Source organism: Bactrocera neohumeralis, chromosome 4, assembly GCF_024586455.1.
Source record: "Bactrocera neohumeralis isolate Rockhampton chromosome 4, APGP_CSIRO_Bneo_wtdbg2-racon-allhic-juicebox.fasta_v2, whole genome shotgun sequence".
Classification (NCBI taxonomy): Eukaryota; Metazoa; Arthropoda; class Insecta; order Diptera; family Tephritidae; genus Bactrocera; species Bactrocera neohumeralis.
Genome location: NC_065921.1, coordinates 14,481,282 through 14,501,115, shown reverse-complemented (window position 1 = coordinate 14,501,115; position 19,834 = coordinate 14,481,282). Strand labels below are relative to the sequence as shown.

Below are 19,834 nucleotides of genomic sequence, written 5' to 3'. Positions count from 1 at the left end.
GATCGCTTGCTGCAACCAACATGCAACAACAAACACTTTTCCGCTGACATTGAATTATGAGCGATGTGTCGGAAAACACCAGCAACAAAAGCAACATGCAACATTTCTGCGCATAATAAGAGTATCACGCAAGTGTTAAACGCACACGCATGTGGCAAGTGCAGGATTGTAGCACACACAGTGTGGGGTGCGCTTGTTGCAAGTACAGAACCTTTGCTCACCTTGACAGCTAGTTGCAGCTTTTCGTTGGTTGCACGTAGGCAAACAATCACAAGTTGCACGCACACACGCACATACATTTCCTTTCATCTGCCAGGTTGCGGCAACAATGAAGTGTGGCCGTGTTGCACATGCAAATTTTCAACTACCCACATATTTATCTAAGCTTCTTCTTCTTCCGCTACGCTGCATGTTGCAATTTTTCGTGTATTGTTGTTGTTGATGCCACTCCTGCCACAATCGGTTAGCCTACGCACTTGCCGCCTTACATTTGCAACAATAATAGCACTTGCACCAGTTGCCGCTCTATGGAGGCTAACTCGCCACAAGCAGTCAAATTGCAAACCATGTACTGTTAGTTGTTTTTGTTGACGTTGTTGTTGTTGTTGAGTTGTTGTTGTTGAGAGCGGAGTTGGAATTGCGGTTACCAAGTGGCACATCGCTCAAGTTGAGTGTCGCTTGCAACAAGCACAGCGGTGTGGCTGGCTGATGGCGCTGCTGTGGCAGGAAGTTTACTTGCAACATTAGCAACAACAGCAATAATAATAAGAGGAGTGTTTAACAGCACTACACGCAACCCATATTGCCGCTAAAGCTGACCTGAGTTGCGGTTGCCTTGTTTTGTTGCATGATTGCACTTCCAATTGTTGCTGTTGCCGCTGTTGTAGTTGTTTTTGTTGTTGTGCAATATGCGTTATGGCGCAAATTTGTCGTTCGCATTAAACTTATGCCAACATGGCGTTGATGGCGTTAGCGGCATACAAAAGTTCGGAGGTGCTTGCAACACAAACACCTGCAACACTGCCACATGCTGTTGCGATAAGCTGAGGTGTAATTGAATGATCGCAGGCAAGCAAATTTTGTTTGCATAACTACATAGTGAAATTTGTTTTTGTTGTTGTTATTGTTGTTGTAGTTTGACAGTTAACACGCCGTGAGCGCAAATACCTTTGATTGATGACTTACGCTTTACGACTACGAGGCCTCAGGGACCCTCCACTCGCCTGCCCACAATGCCACAAACACTTGTTGCAACAACAAAGTTACTCACTGTGCGTATACCAAATAACCGAAATTCCGCAAGTAACTGTACAGCAATTCAATTGTGCCACAAATCGCCAATTAAACGAAAACTTCGATGAATTTTAATTGTGGCACTTGCAACAACACCCACATTGCACGGTTGCGCATGAATAGTTGTATGTTGCACATAACATTTATTGCCTCCACAGCTATTGTTGCGGCAAGTAATAATTGTACCGCTGGCGTTGTGTGTTGTTGCATGCCACAGCGGCATATTTTAATTTGCAACATTCGCAATGCAAATATCGGCAAGGCAAAGAAATTTTAATGGCCAATTGAAGTTGCCACAATCAATGCGCTAAGCTGCTGCGGGCCGCCACTACTATGGCTTGCTTTATCCACACTGCTGTTGTTGTTGTTGTTTGCGTGGCAATTATTGGCTTGGTGCACAATAATTTAGCAGCGGCAACGATTGTTGCAAGTTGCTTCATTATCGACAGCAAATTGAAACTTGAGATTTGTGTGCTTGCGCCGTGCCACACTGCTCCACACCGCTCCAGACCGCGCCGCATCGGGCGATTTGTGTATTTTGTGGCAATTATAGCGGTAAATTGCATGCAATTGCGGCAAGTTCATTTGTTTGCTTTGCGTTTGTTTATTTGCGCAGCCAACAATGTGGATTAGCCTATCGGCGCAGCAAATGGGGCGTTTACCGGCATGACCAATCTGCCACACACTCACACACGCACTCGCAGTGGCTGGCGCTTGCCGCCAAGTCTAGTATGGCATGCGGCGTTGTGTGATGACTTTAATGAAAGTCGCGGCTAAATTTCTACGTAATGTATGTACACTTCTATGTTTATGTGGCATGTAATGTTTGGGCAAATAATTTTGCATACACACATACGCACACATGTATTTGCATTTGCCTGCGCAAAGTAATTTGCAACTGATTTTTAAAACCAGATTACCGCTGCAGGCATTTAAAAGTTGGCCATTCGCTTTGCATTTGCGAAATTAACCGTTACGCCAATTATCCGCTCGGCCTTCGCAGCCGACAGCAATATGCGCCGTATAGTACAGTCTATTGTGTTGTTGTAAATTTGGCTATGCACGTTTGCATTAAGGAATATGAAGGAAGGAAGGAAATTTAAAATTTTGACTTATAAATTTCAAAGCGAGATTATTATATATCCCCCAGAAGGTTAGTTCATCCATGTCAACACCTCGATAATTTTACCGTTTGGTTTTAGCAACACTAAGCTTAACTAAGGTGGCTTCAAGGCTCAGGGAAGCTGGGTGTATGACTGGGTCCAAGTTGCGATATTCTGAAATTCTCGCCAATTTCAACTGCATCTTGAAAACTTGGATCTCTTTGTCGAAAAGATTTCTCCTGGTGGATTTTCTCTGCTCAATATACCGACAATATTTGGGCGGGACGAAGATGCAAGAGAAATGGCGCAATGAACTTTTGAACGGATAATTTGAAGCTCGGAAATTAAAAATTGAAGAAGTTTCGTCAAACTTAGTTTCAGGCTACTGGATCACTGTAATGATTTTGAGGAAGAAGTGGCTGTCACTAAGATAGCAGTAGCTCGGATCGGAACAGTTTATAAGTGTCTGCCCTCAATGGCATCAAGCCACTTCATTATTAGACTCAATTGAGTACTTAGCCTGAGTGAAATCGCTGAAAACTGAAAAAGCTGGTGAGTTAGTAAGAGGCGACACTTTTATCCTATTTTCATCGGAGTACGAAAGAGTTAGATCTTCTCTGTCCTCTTGCGATTTAGTACTGAATATATGGATTTTATGTGAACTTAGCATGCGCAGGTCGATTACCAAATAAGATGTGACTGCAAGCTGCTTCTGGCCTAGCCTAGAACGCAGAAGACCTATTGTACTACTTGCTCTTAGCAAAGTTCATCTTGCCGCAATCAAAGAAGTTACTGCACATTGTCCAGTAGAACGTGAAATCATTTTATAAACATATCATCAGAAAACTATCCGAATTTGAAGCCCTTGATATTTTAGGATATTCTTAGAGTTAAAGCTTTGCAAGGAGCCACTTATTTCTGTTCTGTGGCATTAAAGTTCTGTAATCAATACAGAAAACTCCAAAGTCAAAGACTTTTGGGGTTGTCGGCAAATCCTTGGTGACTTCTGAAGCAATTATAGTCCTCAATCAATCTTTCCTGTTTCTTTGAACCAGAATCCGGTACTAAACCTCCTTCGTTCCAGAAGTTGACAATGATTGACCATAATTTGAAATATCAAATTAAGTTAAATCCCAATCCTTTGGTCTCTACAAGTTTCACTCTCACTCTGTCAATGGATCAATTTTATACCTTCAAACTCGGAGAGTACGTCATTTTCGTAGTCGATGAGTTATGTTTCATTAAACTGAACTTGATGCAATCGTCATAAGGTTTAAACCATTATGTTTCAGTATACGCGATACTAACCTTTCAAAGAGTATGCAAATCTTTCGTGAGATTTTCTTTGAATATAACGTGTTAGAGCGTTACAAATTAAAAAAAAAAAAAAAATCAGCTTGGGATATCAATGAAATTCTTTATTCCTTTGAAAGTAACAAACGCTAAACCCAATTTACGACGGTTTTCAAGCATAAATGATAATTTCATACGAAGTTAATCAATGGCTAGCTTGTTGGTATAAATCATAGATTTGACATCGCCTCACGGGGAATAGTCTAATGGCGTCAAATCGCTCGACAGAGGCGACCAATTGATTGAGCCATTTCGTGAGATAACACGTTCATCAAACTTGGTTTTCGATAAACTGATTGTGACATTCGCTGTGTGGCTTGTGGCGCCATTTTGTTGGAAACCATATATTGTCCAAGTCCATATCATCCAATTCGGGTTCAAAAATATTCGGTTATCATCGATTTCCACTCACAGTAACGTGCCGGTATTGATTATCACCGAAGAAGTACGGGCCAATGACGCCGCCGGCCCATAAACCGCACCAAACCGTAAGTTGTTGGGGATGCAATGGTGACTCATGAAGTGCGTGTGAATTGCTGCCTGACCAATAACGCATATTTTGCTTATTGACGAAGCCATTCAGTCCGAAATGAGCCTCATCGATGAAGATGATTTTTCGATGAAAATCCAAAGCGGCTTCAGTTCTTGCGTCAATTTGGTCTTGTAGGGATGTAGGCCAAGATCTTTTCTCAAAATTCGCCACAACGACGTCACAGAGATGCCCGACGCTTGAGAACAACGTGTGGAAGACTAACTTGGGTATTCCTCAATAGATGCGCTAGCGGCAGCTTTACTCTCTACACTACGAGCACTTCTTTGTCGCACTGGCACGGGGATATTTTGTATTGTGGTTTCAAATTTTTCCACTAGACGCTAAATTGTTGATCAGACAGGATGATTATGACGACCATAAATTGGACGTCGCGCTCTTAAAGTTGAGGCCACTTCGATTGCAATGGTAGAGTCGGCTGAGACTTATAAAGAATTCTTTCAGAGAGAAAATCTTATCTCTAGGTTAACCACTTAAATCAAAAGAGTGTTGGTTAGCAAGAGGGTTATCGTGTCTATTCCTGTCTATTAACTGCATCGAAGTCAGTTTGTCGATTACAGAAGAAATCTTGTCCTCTATGCAATTGTGTATTATATAAACATTTCAAGTTCCGGTTGAATTTGCTTTTTTTATTATACCACTCTATGCCATCGCGTCTTTAGATCAACACTTATTAATGGTCTTTAGACCTTCAAGCAAATCTTTTCCAAACAAAGTGTCTCTGTTAACTAAGTTTTGGGTCACTATTTATAATTGTTAACCGAGAAACCAATGGAGGAAAATATAATAGTGTTAAATTCAAGATTTACATATTATTAGGTTCTGATCGTACTAAAAACGAGAGAAATGGAACCATTAGCTGTTCAGTTACATATTAGATTTCACATACTTAAGAACCTATAACTGGGAGGAGAATATGGGAAGGTAAAAGAATGTGAGAATATTCTGCTCAATAATCTTTAAAGAGCAAATAATGACGGCCCCGATGTTAGACTAAATATTTTGTAAAGAAATGTATATATTTCATTTAAAAATCACAGCCAAATGCTTACACAAATTGAGGTTAAGGATTTTTTAGGCTCTTTGCGTTTTTTATGCGCTTCTTACCAGTCAATCTGCAACTTTTCGCGCGACCTGTCACTGCGGGCCGCGACCAATTAATCTTCGGAAATAATCACGTTAAATGTTCTGCCAAGGCGGCAATGGACAACAAACGGCCGACGATGAGCTTTAGACAAGGGCCGATGAATGGTTGCGGATACCTACACTTATACTATACTTTGCCCACAGCTCATGGAGTGCGTCGCGTTGTGCGCTGGACAGCGCAAATTAATCGCCTAAGGCGGAGCAGCTGTGTGGGGAGAAAAACCTGCGACACGCAAAAGCGACATAATTCTCCGACGCCGAGCGACGGACGTTTCTGTGTATTGTGCCGTTGAAGAGCCAACAAGAGACATCGCTAATCGGATGTTTTAGCTAAACAAAGCAGAACAAGACACTTGGAGGCAAAAGAAGAGCAGTAAAGGAGGAGGTGTGTAAGCAAAGCAAAGACAAACAGGCAGACTGACGTCTAGTTAACAGAAGAAAATGTGGTGGACAACGCGGAGTAGCGTAACGAAAATAAAAATGTGCCTAATTGAAATGACACACGTCACCGAGGCTTGGCTTGGCTTAGTTTGTCCGCTGCCAGCATGGTCACTCTCCATGCTCCTTGCGACAGTCAGGCTGGGCGCATAGCGCGCTGATGATGACGTTGCCACTTTGTATTGAGCAACAAACCATACATACTCGTGCATTACCGTTCTGCGATGATTAACACTTGACGAGTGCGCCCAACGAATGACCAAAAAAAACTTTCTGTGCGCTTTGTATTTTTGATTTTTTGTTTGAGGGGAAATAGAAAAAAACTGATAAATGTGGCAAGTGTGCAAACAATTCATGGCCTGTAGGCGTGGCTGGCTTTCCATTTAATTTCTGTGGTTGTTTTTTTTTTTTTTTGAACACTACTCCACCCTGTAAATTATTTAGAAGCGTTAATCATTAGCTAAATAGACTTTATACTTGTATTCCAAGTGGATATGCGGCTGAGTGGGTCTGCAGATAATGAAAAGCAATTATTTCGTCACTTTATACTAAGTACATGTTAAGTCATTGTAGCGACTGAAATCTAAACATTGCATATATCTCTGCTTTTTATTATTTTAATTCAGTATTTCTTCTAAGTGATTCAATGAAATGAGTTTCGACTCTATTGTGTTTTCCCATCTCGAATTATCATCATTGATACTCCATATACTTTACGTATTTTTAGTAATTATAATAATTTAAGTCAGTATAAGAAGACTTGAATTATAATGATTTCTAAAAATTCGTGTACTGAAGGCGCAAATCTAAGATCTAGATTCTAGATTCTAGATAGAATATGGGTTAGAAAAGAAACGGGAGGGTCACTTAAGCGAAAATATGCGAAGAAGTGATATATGGAAACAGTTTTGTGCTCCGATATTTCGGACAGAAGTCAAGCGCGAAAAGGGGACCAAACATTGTTTGAATTTATATTGCGGACAGAAATCGAAACGGTCCAGAGACTTCTGTGAAATAAGTACTAAATCGAACTAAGCGGTCTTAAGTGTCGAAAATCATTCTCAACAGTTTATAGGGGAGTCTAAGTGATGACTATAGATCAGCGAATAAATTTGATTTTACTTCAGGATATCGGTTATATTAATGGTCCCAGCAAAGTGTATTCTAAAATCCTCCTCATATAGACTGCATCCCTGTAAATCTGGGCCACGTCTCTCAGTGGGGTATATTTTCATTCCGATAATGCACTCAAAGCTGGTGAAAGAGTATTTCACTTGATTAGTAATAACGTCAGCAACTTCGATGTTAGACCTATTTGAGTGCCTGGTCACAGCGGTGTCTCTGGGTAGTGCAAAGCGGATGAGCTCACAAGAAAGACCAGCACTTACGCAAATTACATCAGGCTGGTAATGAGTCGGTATTATCGTGCCCACTTGCGTTCCTGTATTGAATATCGTCCGAGCTTAGCGTTGGTCAGCTACCAGCACATGTGCAGTTAAGAAATCCATCCAATCAAGAGCGGAACGTTAGACGTTCTTTGAATTATTTGAACGTAGCAAGGCTCATCTCGTCGCAAAGATAGAAGTTCTAACTGGACATTGTGGGGTTCTAGACAAATTGGAGTGAGATGGAAACACCTAGACAGTTTATCTTCCACTATCAAGGCTTAGCTAGAGTAAAGTTGAAGCAGCTTGGTCCCTTCTATGAACCAGGTGGATTGGTTAGAATTGATTACAGTCGCCTCAATAAAATTGTGGTTGGCTAAACACGTGTTATTGATGTGCATCGGACATTTTGTTCCATACTTAAAAGTTCTGGTCATCACAGCGGACCGACGTTTCAAAGTAGAATCATTCGTGGTTCTACGAAAATCAGCTTGATTCTTCTTTAAGGCCGACACATCCGAAGATGTAATTGTCCTTGCTTCCGCACCATATAGTAGGACGGGAATCATGAGGGACTTGTTGAGTTTGGTCTTTGTTCGTCGAGAGGGGACTTTACTTTCAATTTCCTAACCATTCCAAAGTAGCACCTGTTCGCAAGAGTGATTTTGCTTTGGATTCCAAGGCTGATATTATTGTTGGTGTTAATGCTAGTTCCAAGATAGACGAAGTTATCTACGACTTCGAAGTTATGACTGTCAATAGTGATATGCAAGCCAAGTCGCGAATGCAAAGACTATTCGTTTGATGACAAGCGATATTTTGTTTCGTTCACTACCAGACCCATTTGCTTAGCTTCCTTATCGAGTCTGAGAAAGCAGAACTAACGTTGCGGTGTTTGAGGCGTACGCCAGCAGCTATACACTCTTATAGAAGATTGTACCTACTCTATTGAGCTCGGCAGCTCGAATTATTTTGTCCAGCAATAGATTGAAATATCACACGATAGAGAGTCTCCTTTTTTTGATTCCTCGTTTGGTATCGAACGGCTCGGAGAGGTTCTTCTCGAACCGTACTGAGCTTCGTTATTGCTCAACGTCAGTTTACACAGCCGTATTAGTTTTAAGGGGATACCAAGTTCAAACTTATCGGCATAAAGGCTGCTTCTTTTCGCGCTGTCAAAGGCGGCTTTAAAATCGACGTATAGGTGGTGTGCGTCGATCTTCCTTTCACGGGTCTTTTCGCAGATTTGGCGCACGGTGAAAATCTGGTCGATTGTAGATTTTCTAAAGCCATACTGATAACGTTCAATCAGTTTGTTGACGGTGGGTTTCAGTCTTTCACGCACTACGCTAGATTCCCACGGAAGATTGGGCAGAGTACAGTTAGCTTCCAATCGTCTTTAACCTAAGCAATGACTTTCAGTGACAGTAGAAGCTTTTCCAGCTTCTTCCTAAGTACATTTTTCACTAAGCTCCTTGCTTACAATCTTCTCTTAGAATACAGGTTTTCAGCATAAGTGGAACCAATACCAGAACAATATAAGCTTGACAAAAGGTGCTAAAAAACGGTTTGAGAGAAAGCACATAGTGGTCGTAGACTTGAATATGGATTTCTAAGTTCTGAAATCTCTAGAAAATATTTTGTATTCTCAGTTCTTCGTCTTGGAATTTGGAGCAACTATCTGTGCCATGAATGCTATGAATTTATGGCTTGCAGTGAATCGCAAGCTGATTGGTAATTGTGCTATAACATAATTTTCTAAAAAATGACGCAGCAGCTGGTGGACTCGACCCAACATGCGCCTTGTAGGAGCTTAAGCCCTTGGATTTATTGTACAATTTTCTCCTTTCAAATGCACGTGTTGCCTACAAAAGCATGTCCAGATCAGCCGCGAGAAGGCGTTAAGAAAATTGTATTTCAAAGCTGGAACAACGGTCTGTTGCACGTGAGTGACGCATGCTTGTCTACGCACATACAGACACAATGCGTTTGGCAATAACTTGCAACACTGAATGACAATGAGTGCAAATTTCGACATGTAAAACTGCCAGCCCGAGTGACCAGCGGGAGCAGAAGAAGAAGAATGGCTGGAAACAGTTGTTGCAACATTTACAACAAATGGGCACACCCACATCTGCGCGTCAAATGCTGCGTGGGTTAAACGGTCCGTACGGCGTGGCGCAGTGTTGTTAATCCTACGTGCAACATCTTGGCGCAGCAAGGAAGCAAAGAAATGCTGTGTGCTTATGCTTAGGCAGCTGGTGTAGCCACGGATGCAATGGCAGGGACGGCGAATGGTGGCATCTCCACTTTGCGCGCGCTCACTCGCCCGCCTGGCACATTGTCAATCCGCGTCAGCTTTAGTGGCATTTCGAGAAGCGTTTAAGCGCGAGACAGTTTTCACAGCAATAAATCAAAGTGGAAAAATGTGCGCACACACAAAGCCATGTTGCACCACTTTAAATGCGCCATTGTGGGTGCCTAGCAATGTGCGTTTTTGTTGTTGTTGTTTTTGTTTGCTCTGCTAGCTGTACGGCGTTAACAAATTATGGCCATGCGCTTGCAACATCGGGCGATTGATTATTTGCGGGCGTTGTTGCATGTTGCGAGTGACTTTTGTCGCAGACAATTGGCGTGGCGGCAGCACGGAGGACACGAGGTAATTATGACGGCGGAGATTTAAGTAAACGCTGGAAAATCATTGCCGTCAGCTGGCGCACACGCTGTCTGGCTGTCCGCCCGCGCGCAATCAGAGCTAATCGCACTGGGCGGGCGCTAGTTGAGGACGCTTGCGTGCCACACGAGCTTTGACCACCAGCTGGCCGCATGGCAGTGCCCTTCTCTAGTTGACACAGTGGTTGGCATGAAAAGCGCATGCGCAGCTGCCAGTCAGTGTGTTGGCGGCGCGCGTTTTTGGGTGGCATGCAACATGCCACACTTAGCAGTAAATGTCCGCGCGCTATTTGTGTGTACAACGGCATGTTGCATGCCACAACGCCACAGCTGCCAACTGACAAGCGCGAAGTGGACACACTTTTTCGGCGGCGCTGCGGGCTCCGCCAGCAAATAAAAGGGCAGTGATTTTTTATTAATTAAAAAAATAGAAAAAACAACAAATTTTTGTTACAAATAAGTGGCAGCATTTGCACTAGTACATTTGTAACACCACAAACACGCCTTTTTAAGTTTCGAATGGCCGGCGGCGACACTTTTTGTGGTGTTGTGGCGGTTGTTGCAACATGCCCGCCTTGCATTGTCTCTCGCTTTATTTTCGAATATATTTTGGCAAATTCTCGCGTCTTTCGGCGAATTTTTTTCTGTTACTAATAACGAAATCACGATTCACCATCATCGTCGGGCATCGTTAGCCGTCTAACTGTTAGTAATACAGGTAAAAATTGCAGCAACAACAATTGCAACGGCGCAGAAATACGAAAAGTAATGGCAGCGATAAATGTAATTGCCGTGATGTGCAACATTTTCATGCCACAGGCGCTACCTGTCGATCGTTGTTAGCTGATATGTCGCGAGCGCACATTTCTCTTTTTGTGCACACCAAGTTGTTGTTGTTGTTGTAACTTTTCACTCGCCTTACCCGAAAATCTTGGCTTTGTTGCGCTTTTTGGCTTTTACATGCCAGCACAACACACATATTTATTTATCTATGTATACCACTTGACCATTGTTGCATGCCACCGTCTCGCTGTCTCATTATCCGAGTTGGTTGTCTTGTTGTTTTTGCCTGTAAAATCAACAAACTTGTTGCCACATTGCATTTGCATGTTGCAAATCTCTGCGCCTTGACTATTGTTGACTGTTGTTGTAGGCCAGTGAGGTGGGGAGCGAGCGGAGTATTTTTCTACTGTAATTTGTTATTTTATTGCTGTTAAGTTCGTTTACAACTATCATTTTCTGCGCCGCAAATTTTTCACTGGAGAAAGGTAAAAATTTGGCGAAATTAAATTAAGTGGCATGTTGTTGCTATTCTGCGAACTGAGAACCCCGGGTGTTGTAGATTGTATGAGGCAATGTATTTTGATAATTATACGTCGCGTAGCGTGTATTTGTGGTCCTACATATGTATGGTATATACTTATGAGTCTCATGAGTTGCATTTTGTTGTTGTCCTAAACAGCTATGCAGGGATACTTATTGCAGTGACGGTTGACTTATTTACTCAGAAATGGGTATTTTAGATCAGGGTAGGTCATTTTGAGCGCAAAAGAAAAACAAAACCATAGTAATAAGAAACACATTGGAAAAGGAAGATAAAATGACAAAAATGGAAGGAAAAATAACATTTGGGCGATCTGAGCTCAGGAAGACGGAGGGAAGGGTTTTAAAAGGTTTAAAATGGTCCGAAAAAACTAAAAGTCTTATGGAAACAAGGAAAATGCATAGGTAATACAAATATTTAACTTTGAAAAACCGTGGTATTGATCCGTTTTCACACATATTTGGCACAAGAGCATTATGTCAGCAAAAAAAAATTCTTCGCGTATTTCAACTGGAATTCACAGACTGACCGATATGTTCAATAAAAAAGCAGGCATATGACGACAGTGATCCACATAAAGCCACGTCATAGCCGCGCTTCTCTAAGTTAAGAAGAAGCTCAGCACAGAACAGGCGAACTTACTTTTGTGGAAATTCAATTGGAGTACCCTCAGCTCTTGGTTTTGGACCATCAGACTGCTGACTGTGTTTTATCTCCACCTCCACCTCCACATTCTATAGGACAAGTGAAATCACCAAGATCTCTTCTATGCCGAGATGCTTTTCACTTCATCCATCTCCAACGTGTTTTTTTTTTACCGTTCGCGAGGTGGCGCTTCTTGACTTCGCTTCTGTACTTCGCGAGCAGAAAATGCTCTGCTACCTTATTCCTTTGGAGGATGCAACTTTGGCTTCGATTTTTGTTGACTGATAATACCCCCCAGCCGCTAATCGGAAGGTCCGGATTCTGTCGTTGTAAGAGCCGCAGAGCATGTTTCGGGTCCATCACGTGAGGGATAGTTATTTTCGCTTTTTGCACAGCGATGGAATACTGCTGCGATCCACCACCTCCAGTTTTGCTTCTTCCCACTGGTTTGGAGGCGTTCTGATAGCTTCCCTTACCTATGTTAGCGTCAAGCCATCATTTCATTTCAATATTTTGACTCCTAAGCCATCTTGCTCCATAAAATGTCGGCACGGGTGCCCTTGGTGGGGCGTCAATTCTCAAAAAAAGGGCTTCTAATAATTTCATTTCCACTATTTTCCATCGCTTCTTTGACATTTGTCCCAGCGGGTCGCTGTGATCTATGACCGGGACGGCCAAATGCAGTTTCGCAAACTCATTGGTTGCGGCCGCTGCTTTGGACGTCGTCGGTTTGTCGTTCGCGTGCTTAACGTCTAGCTTCCCGGCTACTCTTTGCACTTCCTCTTTTTCGTGGACGCCTTTGGTTCGCGATGAGTATGAGATGGATCCGAGACATTACACCAATTACGAGTGGCGAGGTGTGCCTGGCCGTTCTTCACCTCCTCTCTAGCCCAAGCCAGCCGTTTGACTTCTGCTTCCTTCAGGCTGGACTTGCCTTCGAGGCGGTTGCGTAATCCGATCGCCGAGAATTAGTAGTTTATGAGATTTACTACTGTGATAAAATTGAAAAGTTCATTGAGCAAACTAAAATTTGCTTTACAGCATCAAAATTAATATAATCGTATGTCGATATAAGCGATCTATTGTAGAACTGTAGACTTACAGGCGACCTCAAAAAACACTACCAAGAATAATTGCCAAGAATGTTATAAATACTAATATAAATATTATGTTATTGTCGTATTCATGATACAGTAGAATACAGCACAATAGTTCTAATGAATTGAAAGTACGGCAACTGTCTTTTTAAAGCTTAGAATTTTCGTGGTCTGTATTTGCTTACAAGTAAAATTTTTCTCTTAAACTACAAACATGTACCTACATATACATATAAACGGAAAATTTCTTTCTATAAAACTGAATGATCTTTAGTATAGATCTCTAGACATATATGTAGGTCTTTGCGAGTGAATAATAAAATACTAAATAATATTCTAAAAGAATCCGTTTCCCAAAAATATATGTTCCGGAAATGCTTTGACAGGAGCTTATGAGTTCGCTCTGATAACATCACCTTCGGAAACAGATAATCATTGGACACCGTGGAAACACTTTTTCGAAACGAGACGAGAACTTAGTGCTCAAAACAACTTTGTAACACTTAGTCGTAGGTTTTTCTTTGACTCAAGACATTATGATTAACTCTTTGGTGACTTGTTATCACTTACATTTCTGGAGCGATTAATTACACCAAGAGCGGAGTGCCTAAGTTTAGCGTATATTTATCGCTTTATTTAATAACTATGTAGATTTACATATGTATACGTATGAAGCTATTAAGCTGCACTGAAGGTAAAAAATGGTCTCTTAAATGCAAAAATATCCTTTCTCTGTTTCCAACTTTCCATACAAACTCTTTCGCTACACCACAAATCTCTCTTTCGCTCTCTCTAAGGCTGGTTTTTCTCCATAAGTTCGGCCACCAGCTCCAGTAGTATGGGAAGACTTTTATGCTCGAACGAACCGACCGCACGTTCGAGTTGCTGACGCGACGGTCGCACATTCTCCGTGCCACTTTCCTGTGCGAACATTTCGGCTGTGTAGTGAAAGCCATGCCAATGAAAGTACTCCATGATCAGCTGTTGCATCATCTTCAAACGTGGATCTTGTCGTTGTTCCTGGTCGTCTATCTCACTAGACGCTGGTATACTACTGCTAGCGCTCAGCTTACTTAGGTCGGGTAGTTTGCGTCCCAGTAATGTGGTTTGACCATCATTCTTACCTTTCATCATGGCCACCATTTTGGTTTGCAACATGCAACGCACTTCCTGTAACACGCCATCCTGTTCGAATTTCGTCTTGATTGTGGCATACAACTGATTGATAGCCTCTTCCTTTGAGATATAATTCTTTGACATTTTCCCTGCCGTCCGCTGTACTACTGTTGCTACTGGTAGCCACTTTTCCGGTTCGTCTCCACTTCTCCGATTTGATTGCTGATTTTTATACCGCGTAGGTCCGAATTGAGCTTGGTTTCTTTGGTGGATTGTGGCGTCTTCGATGATTAATTGTTGAGTAGTAGATGTGGGGAAATTATAAAAGCGTGCAAAATGAAATAAAATATAAACACTTTTGACAAGCGCCGACAAATTTCGAAGTCACACAAAAAACATTGAATTTCAATTTACGAAGAATTTTCCGAATATTTTTTTTATTACCTATTTTGTTTTGATCAATTGCTTCGGTTGTTCGGTAAGTACTACTTATTGAAAGGTTAAGTTTATAATTTTTTTTAAAGATAATATTTAATTGCATGGAGAGAAGAACTTCCATATCGTAACTAAAGATAGTGGGGTTGAGTGTTCTCGATGATCCCTATAGACGCCAGAGTGTGAGTTTAATCTATGGATATACATACTATGAAATGTCAAATTCACTAGACTTTTCACTATCACTGCTACTACTGCTTTGTTCTTCCCCCAGCTTAAACCCATGTTATAGGGAGGTCATATGATCCAAGACCCTGGTTTATTTAAACTGCTCGAGCAAAACGAATCCATTAAGAGATTAGTTTAGTACAACCTTTTTTTCTGTTTGTTTGCGTTTGATCTTCATATGTTAGGTTACGTTAGGTTAAAAGTTCGATCCTTAGAGAGCTTAAAACGCCGATCCGTTGTGGTACCCAAAACTTATATAATAGATCATAATATCCTCACAAATCACTTTGAGCCTATCAAAATCTTCTGAGATGAATCAGACAACTCGGCAGTCTTACTTTCCGGGAACCAGGAGACATAGCGCTTCATCGGTTTTGAGGATATTATGATCGATTATATAAGTTTTAGGTAGATTTGGCTGTGTCTCCTGGTTTCGGAAGCTAAGACTGCCAAGATGTCTCAGTCTTTTAAAGGCTGGAAAACGAGTTTACCGCATGAATGCTTATAAAGCAGTGTTCAGTAAGAACTCCTACGATTGCGGCAAAATGAACTTTGTTCAAAGTAAGTAGTTCAAAAGATTTCGCAGACACAATGGAGAGGGTTGTCGACCAAAACCTGCTAAGCGCACGTGAGGTCTATTGGTCTTGTGGCGGAACAAAGGATGGCAGTCCAGCTTTGAGCACACAGTTAACGACTTCAGGGCTAGTATTGTCACTCTGCTGTCGGAGTGAATGCTTATCTCCCTGAATGAGGCTGCATTTTGTAGTCTGAGAAAATACTAAAGTGGTCCAGTAGCCTACAGTTAAGATTGACGGAAAAATCATTACAGGAAACTACCCCTCCCACTTTCACTCCCAGCTTTGACCCTTCCTCACATCCACCTCCACAAAACCTTCGTCGGTATATGAGCAAAGCAAAGACCACTATGAATAGCCTCTGGGACGCAATAAACTAATTTTTTAGGGATGCAATGCAGTTGAGGGAAGAGTGAATTTCAGCGTGTTCTTGTCCGGTCTCTTATAGCTGGAACACACCTCGCAGCAATGCATTTACTAGCAATCTCCATGGTTGTTATAGGCAAAATGGCATTAAGTTTTATTGCTGCTGCAGTTAGCAGTGCACAGGAGATGCCGTTAAGAGCCGCCGTGTATCCTTTTCGAGAGCCTTCCACCAGGCGAATAAACCATAAAACGTCAATGGCCTGACTACGATTGTATAGTGCTGGAACATCGCCATTGTTTAGAGTCCCCACCTTTTCCCTATAACTCTTCTACAGCAATATTAGGCAACCGATGTCTTCCTTACTCAGTTTTTAATATTTGATCTCCATTAAAGACTTATTCTAACTAACAAGACCTGAATTTATGTTGAAACTGTGCAACAATCTAGCGAATTGTTTTATAAAATTGAACGGTAACCTTAAACAGGTTAATGGAAAAATACATAGATGAAGCGATGCGTGCTTGTATTGTTTCAGAGCCTATTTTGAAAGCGAAAATAAAGACTTGTATTACAATAAATTAAAAAAAATTTGTAAGTCCGGGTCAAATTTGATCAAATGGATACAGATCCATAAAACATAAAATTTGTCAGTGAACTCACAAAAAGAATATATTTGTTGTCTAATACAATTCATATGGCATCGCCAAGTTTTGAAATATTTTTATAACAATTTAAATTCAGAAGTCTATATACCATATCAAATACACAAAATATTAGAATAATAAAATGAGCATTAAATTCATAATCAAAGGTAATAGAAATTGATAATATTCTTTTCTCTCAGAAAAGCCACAGAATAGCTTCGTGCGAATTGAAAAATTATCCGACAGCGATGAGAAAATCTGCCAGCATCTTTTGTGTCTGACAGCTGTCAGCTGTCAAAAATTGACCGCCAACTAACATGCAAACAGCTGAGAATGACACGAGGCAAGCGCAGTAGGGCGGCCAATAGAAAGCATAGAAGACGATCGTAAGAAAGCGGACAAATGGGAAGATAAATACAAATAAATATCTGCCAATTGACAACACGGAGGAATAGCTGTGCCAGCTGTTGCCGATTCCCAGCGAATACAACAGCAACAAACACAACGAAAGTAAGTTGCAGCCGAAGACACGCCACGTCACAGCCAAGCAGTTGGCGTGCAACATGTGAATGAGAAAATGTGTTGATGGCGAATTAATGCAGCAACAATGCCACAATATATTGTTGTTAATATTGTTGCTATTGCTATTGACAGCGCTCATTGGCGGCGGCGGCGGCCCGCAAAGGCAGCAACGCGGCGCATATTGTCAATAGCGACGCAAATACGGACTTGCAACATTGCGTATAACAGCGGGTTGTTGTTGTTGCTGCAAGGCGTGCATATGTTTGGCGGATGTATTAATATGCTTGTGAATGTGTGTGTGTGTGTGTCGAGGTATGAACAACTTACTTAATAGCGTTGTGGCATGCAAAAAGCTCATAATCAACTATTTAAAAGGCGGCAACAACGCGCCAACTTCATCTGCAAAATAGTGGCGAGCATACAAAAACAACTGTTAGGATAAGCATGTATGCTTGCAAGCTTATATTTGTCGGCTTTTGTGCGGCCGTTGCAAGAATGTGTGTTGGTTGCGCGTAGCGAATCGCTTTGTTGCCGCTTTCATGCTCCGCTCTGCCGTTGTGTTGCTTGCCTCGCAGGCAATATGCCATTTTGTTGTTGGCCTTGCTTTACACACTTCTTCTGCGCTTTCCTGCTTATCTTCATTTCATTTAATTTTCTGCCAAATAAAGCAAAAAAAACGGGAAAAAACAATTGAATTTTATTGTTGGGTGTGTGCGCGCATCCGATTCAGTTTAGCTAAAGTGTTGTTGTTTTTGTTGCTAGAATATTCTCTCTTGGATTTTTCAACAGTTATCCGATACACGTATACATATGTAAGTTTATTTACATATATACACACATATCAGCTCATGTGTGCTCTCTTTTTGTGCTGCTTATGCGGCCTATAAACGCCTTGTCACATAATTTCGCCTTAATGACCGTGTCGCGCCCCAGTTTTAGTTGTTGTCTGTTCCCTTGAAATATTTTGGCAATCAATAGCTTTGATTTTATTGCCCTCTGTTGTTTTTTGGCGACTTGAAATCGAATTTCGTTCCAGTTGTCTGCTAGTTGTTCGTTATTTATTGCCATTTCGGTTAATAACTGTTATTATATACTGACCAGAGAAGTGTTGGCATTGCGTTTGTGTGTCTAATAGGATAACTTTGATTGCTTATTCGTTAGTTCTTTAGGTCTTGTGATTTAAGTTGAGAATTATTTTAGTGAATTATGGAAGCTTAGTCATCGAAACAGATCTTTATATATTATACATCTGTACATATGTACATTATATTGAACAGGAGGTACAAGAAGGGAGACTATAAAACATCTTCTATGCGAATGTAAGGCTTTGATTCGGAAAATATTCGCAACTTTCAGTCGAAGGTTTCTTGCCGATGTTTCGAAGTTTGATGTTTTGTACTGATGAACTTCTTCAGAACAATACGGTGGTCAGAAAGGAGACAACAGAGCGAAGGAATTTTTGTCCCGCTAGTATCATAACGAGCCTCCTAAAAGTCTGGGTGCGACGTCAGTAAAGCACTCTATTCCCCTACCTATCATACCACTTTGGGGAAGAGCTTCTCACCCTAACAATGAATGAAAATTTTGAAAGAAAATATGGCTTAAATTTTCAATATAATCTCCATTTAGAGTGATGTGTTTATTGTAGTGTCCTCTGTCCAATCCTCAAAAAGGGGGACAACACAATCTGCGCCAAACATCGTGTGATAAATTTCATTAATAATAATATTAATAAGACCTTTTTTATAGCAGGGTGAAGTATCGAAAGCCGGAGTGCGGAACTTTGATCTGATAAAACCTATCACACTCCCAACCATTGGCTAAGTATCACATCGTGGACCATTTCTAGGGTAATATGTGAAAGACTGAAGCCCCTCGTCATTAAACTGATTGAAACCTATCAATATGGCTTTAGATCTTGAAAATAAAGTATCGACAATATTTTCGCAATACGCCAAATCTTGGAAAAGACCCGTGAAAGGAAGATCGACACATACCACCTCTTCGTCGATTTTAAAACAGCTTTCGTAAAAACGAAAAGGAGCTGCCTCTATGTCGCTATGTCTGAACTTGGTATCCCTGCAAAGTTAATACGGCAGTGTAAACTGATGTTGAGCAATACCAAAAACTCTGTAACGATCGGGAAGGACCTCTCCGAGCTCCTTGATACCAGGCGAGGTTTCAGAGAAGGAGACTCCCTACTGGAGAAAATAATTCGAGCTGCAGAACTTAATCGAGTAGGTACAATCTTTTATAAGATATTGATATCATTGGCCTCAACACCCGCGCCATTAGTTCTGCCTTCTCCATAATGGATAAGGAAGCGAAGCAAATGGGTCTGGTGGTGAACGAGGACAAGACGAAAAATCTTCTGTTATCGCATTCGCAACTTGGCTTGCACGTCACTGTTGGCAGTCATAACTTCGAAGTCGTAGATAATTTCGTCTATCTTGGAACCAGCATCAACACCAACAACAACGGCAATTGAGAAGTAAAGTCCTCTCTCGACGAACAAATTCCAAGCTCTACAAGTCCCTCATCATTCCCATCCTGCTATATAGTGCGGAGGAATGGACGATGATAACTTTTGATGAGTCTGCGCTACGAGTTTTCGAGAGAAAGGTTCTGCAGAAATTTTATGGAGCTTTGCGCTTTGGGCACGGCGAATATCGCATTCGATGGAACGATGAGCTATATGAGATATACGGCGACATTTACATAGTTCAGCGAATCAGAATTAAGGCGGCTACGGTGGCTAAGTCATATTGTGCGGAAGGAAAAGAACACTGCAGCTTTGAAGGTTTTTGCTTCAGTACTCGCCGATGGAAGCAGAGGAAGAGGAAGACCTTCATTTCGTTGGAAAGACCAGGTAGAAAAGGAGCTGGCAACACTTGGTATCTCAAACTGGCGCCAATTAGCGAAAAGAAGAAATCGCGTAAT

General features: G+C 41.4%; 1 protein-coding gene across 1 annotated transcript; it reads right to left on the bottom strand.

Moving 5' to 3' along the window:
* Positions 1 to 13,799: 13,799 nt before the first annotated feature.
* LOC126756417 (uncharacterized) lies at positions 13,800 to 14,485 on the bottom strand. Its single transcript, XM_050469479.1, has one exon. The coding sequence runs from the start codon at positions 14,265 to 14,267 to the stop codon at positions 13,800 to 13,802; it is 468 nt and encodes a 155-aa protein (XP_050325436.1). The 5' UTR covers positions 14,268 to 14,485.
* Positions 14,486 to 19,834: the final 5,349 nt, after the last annotated feature.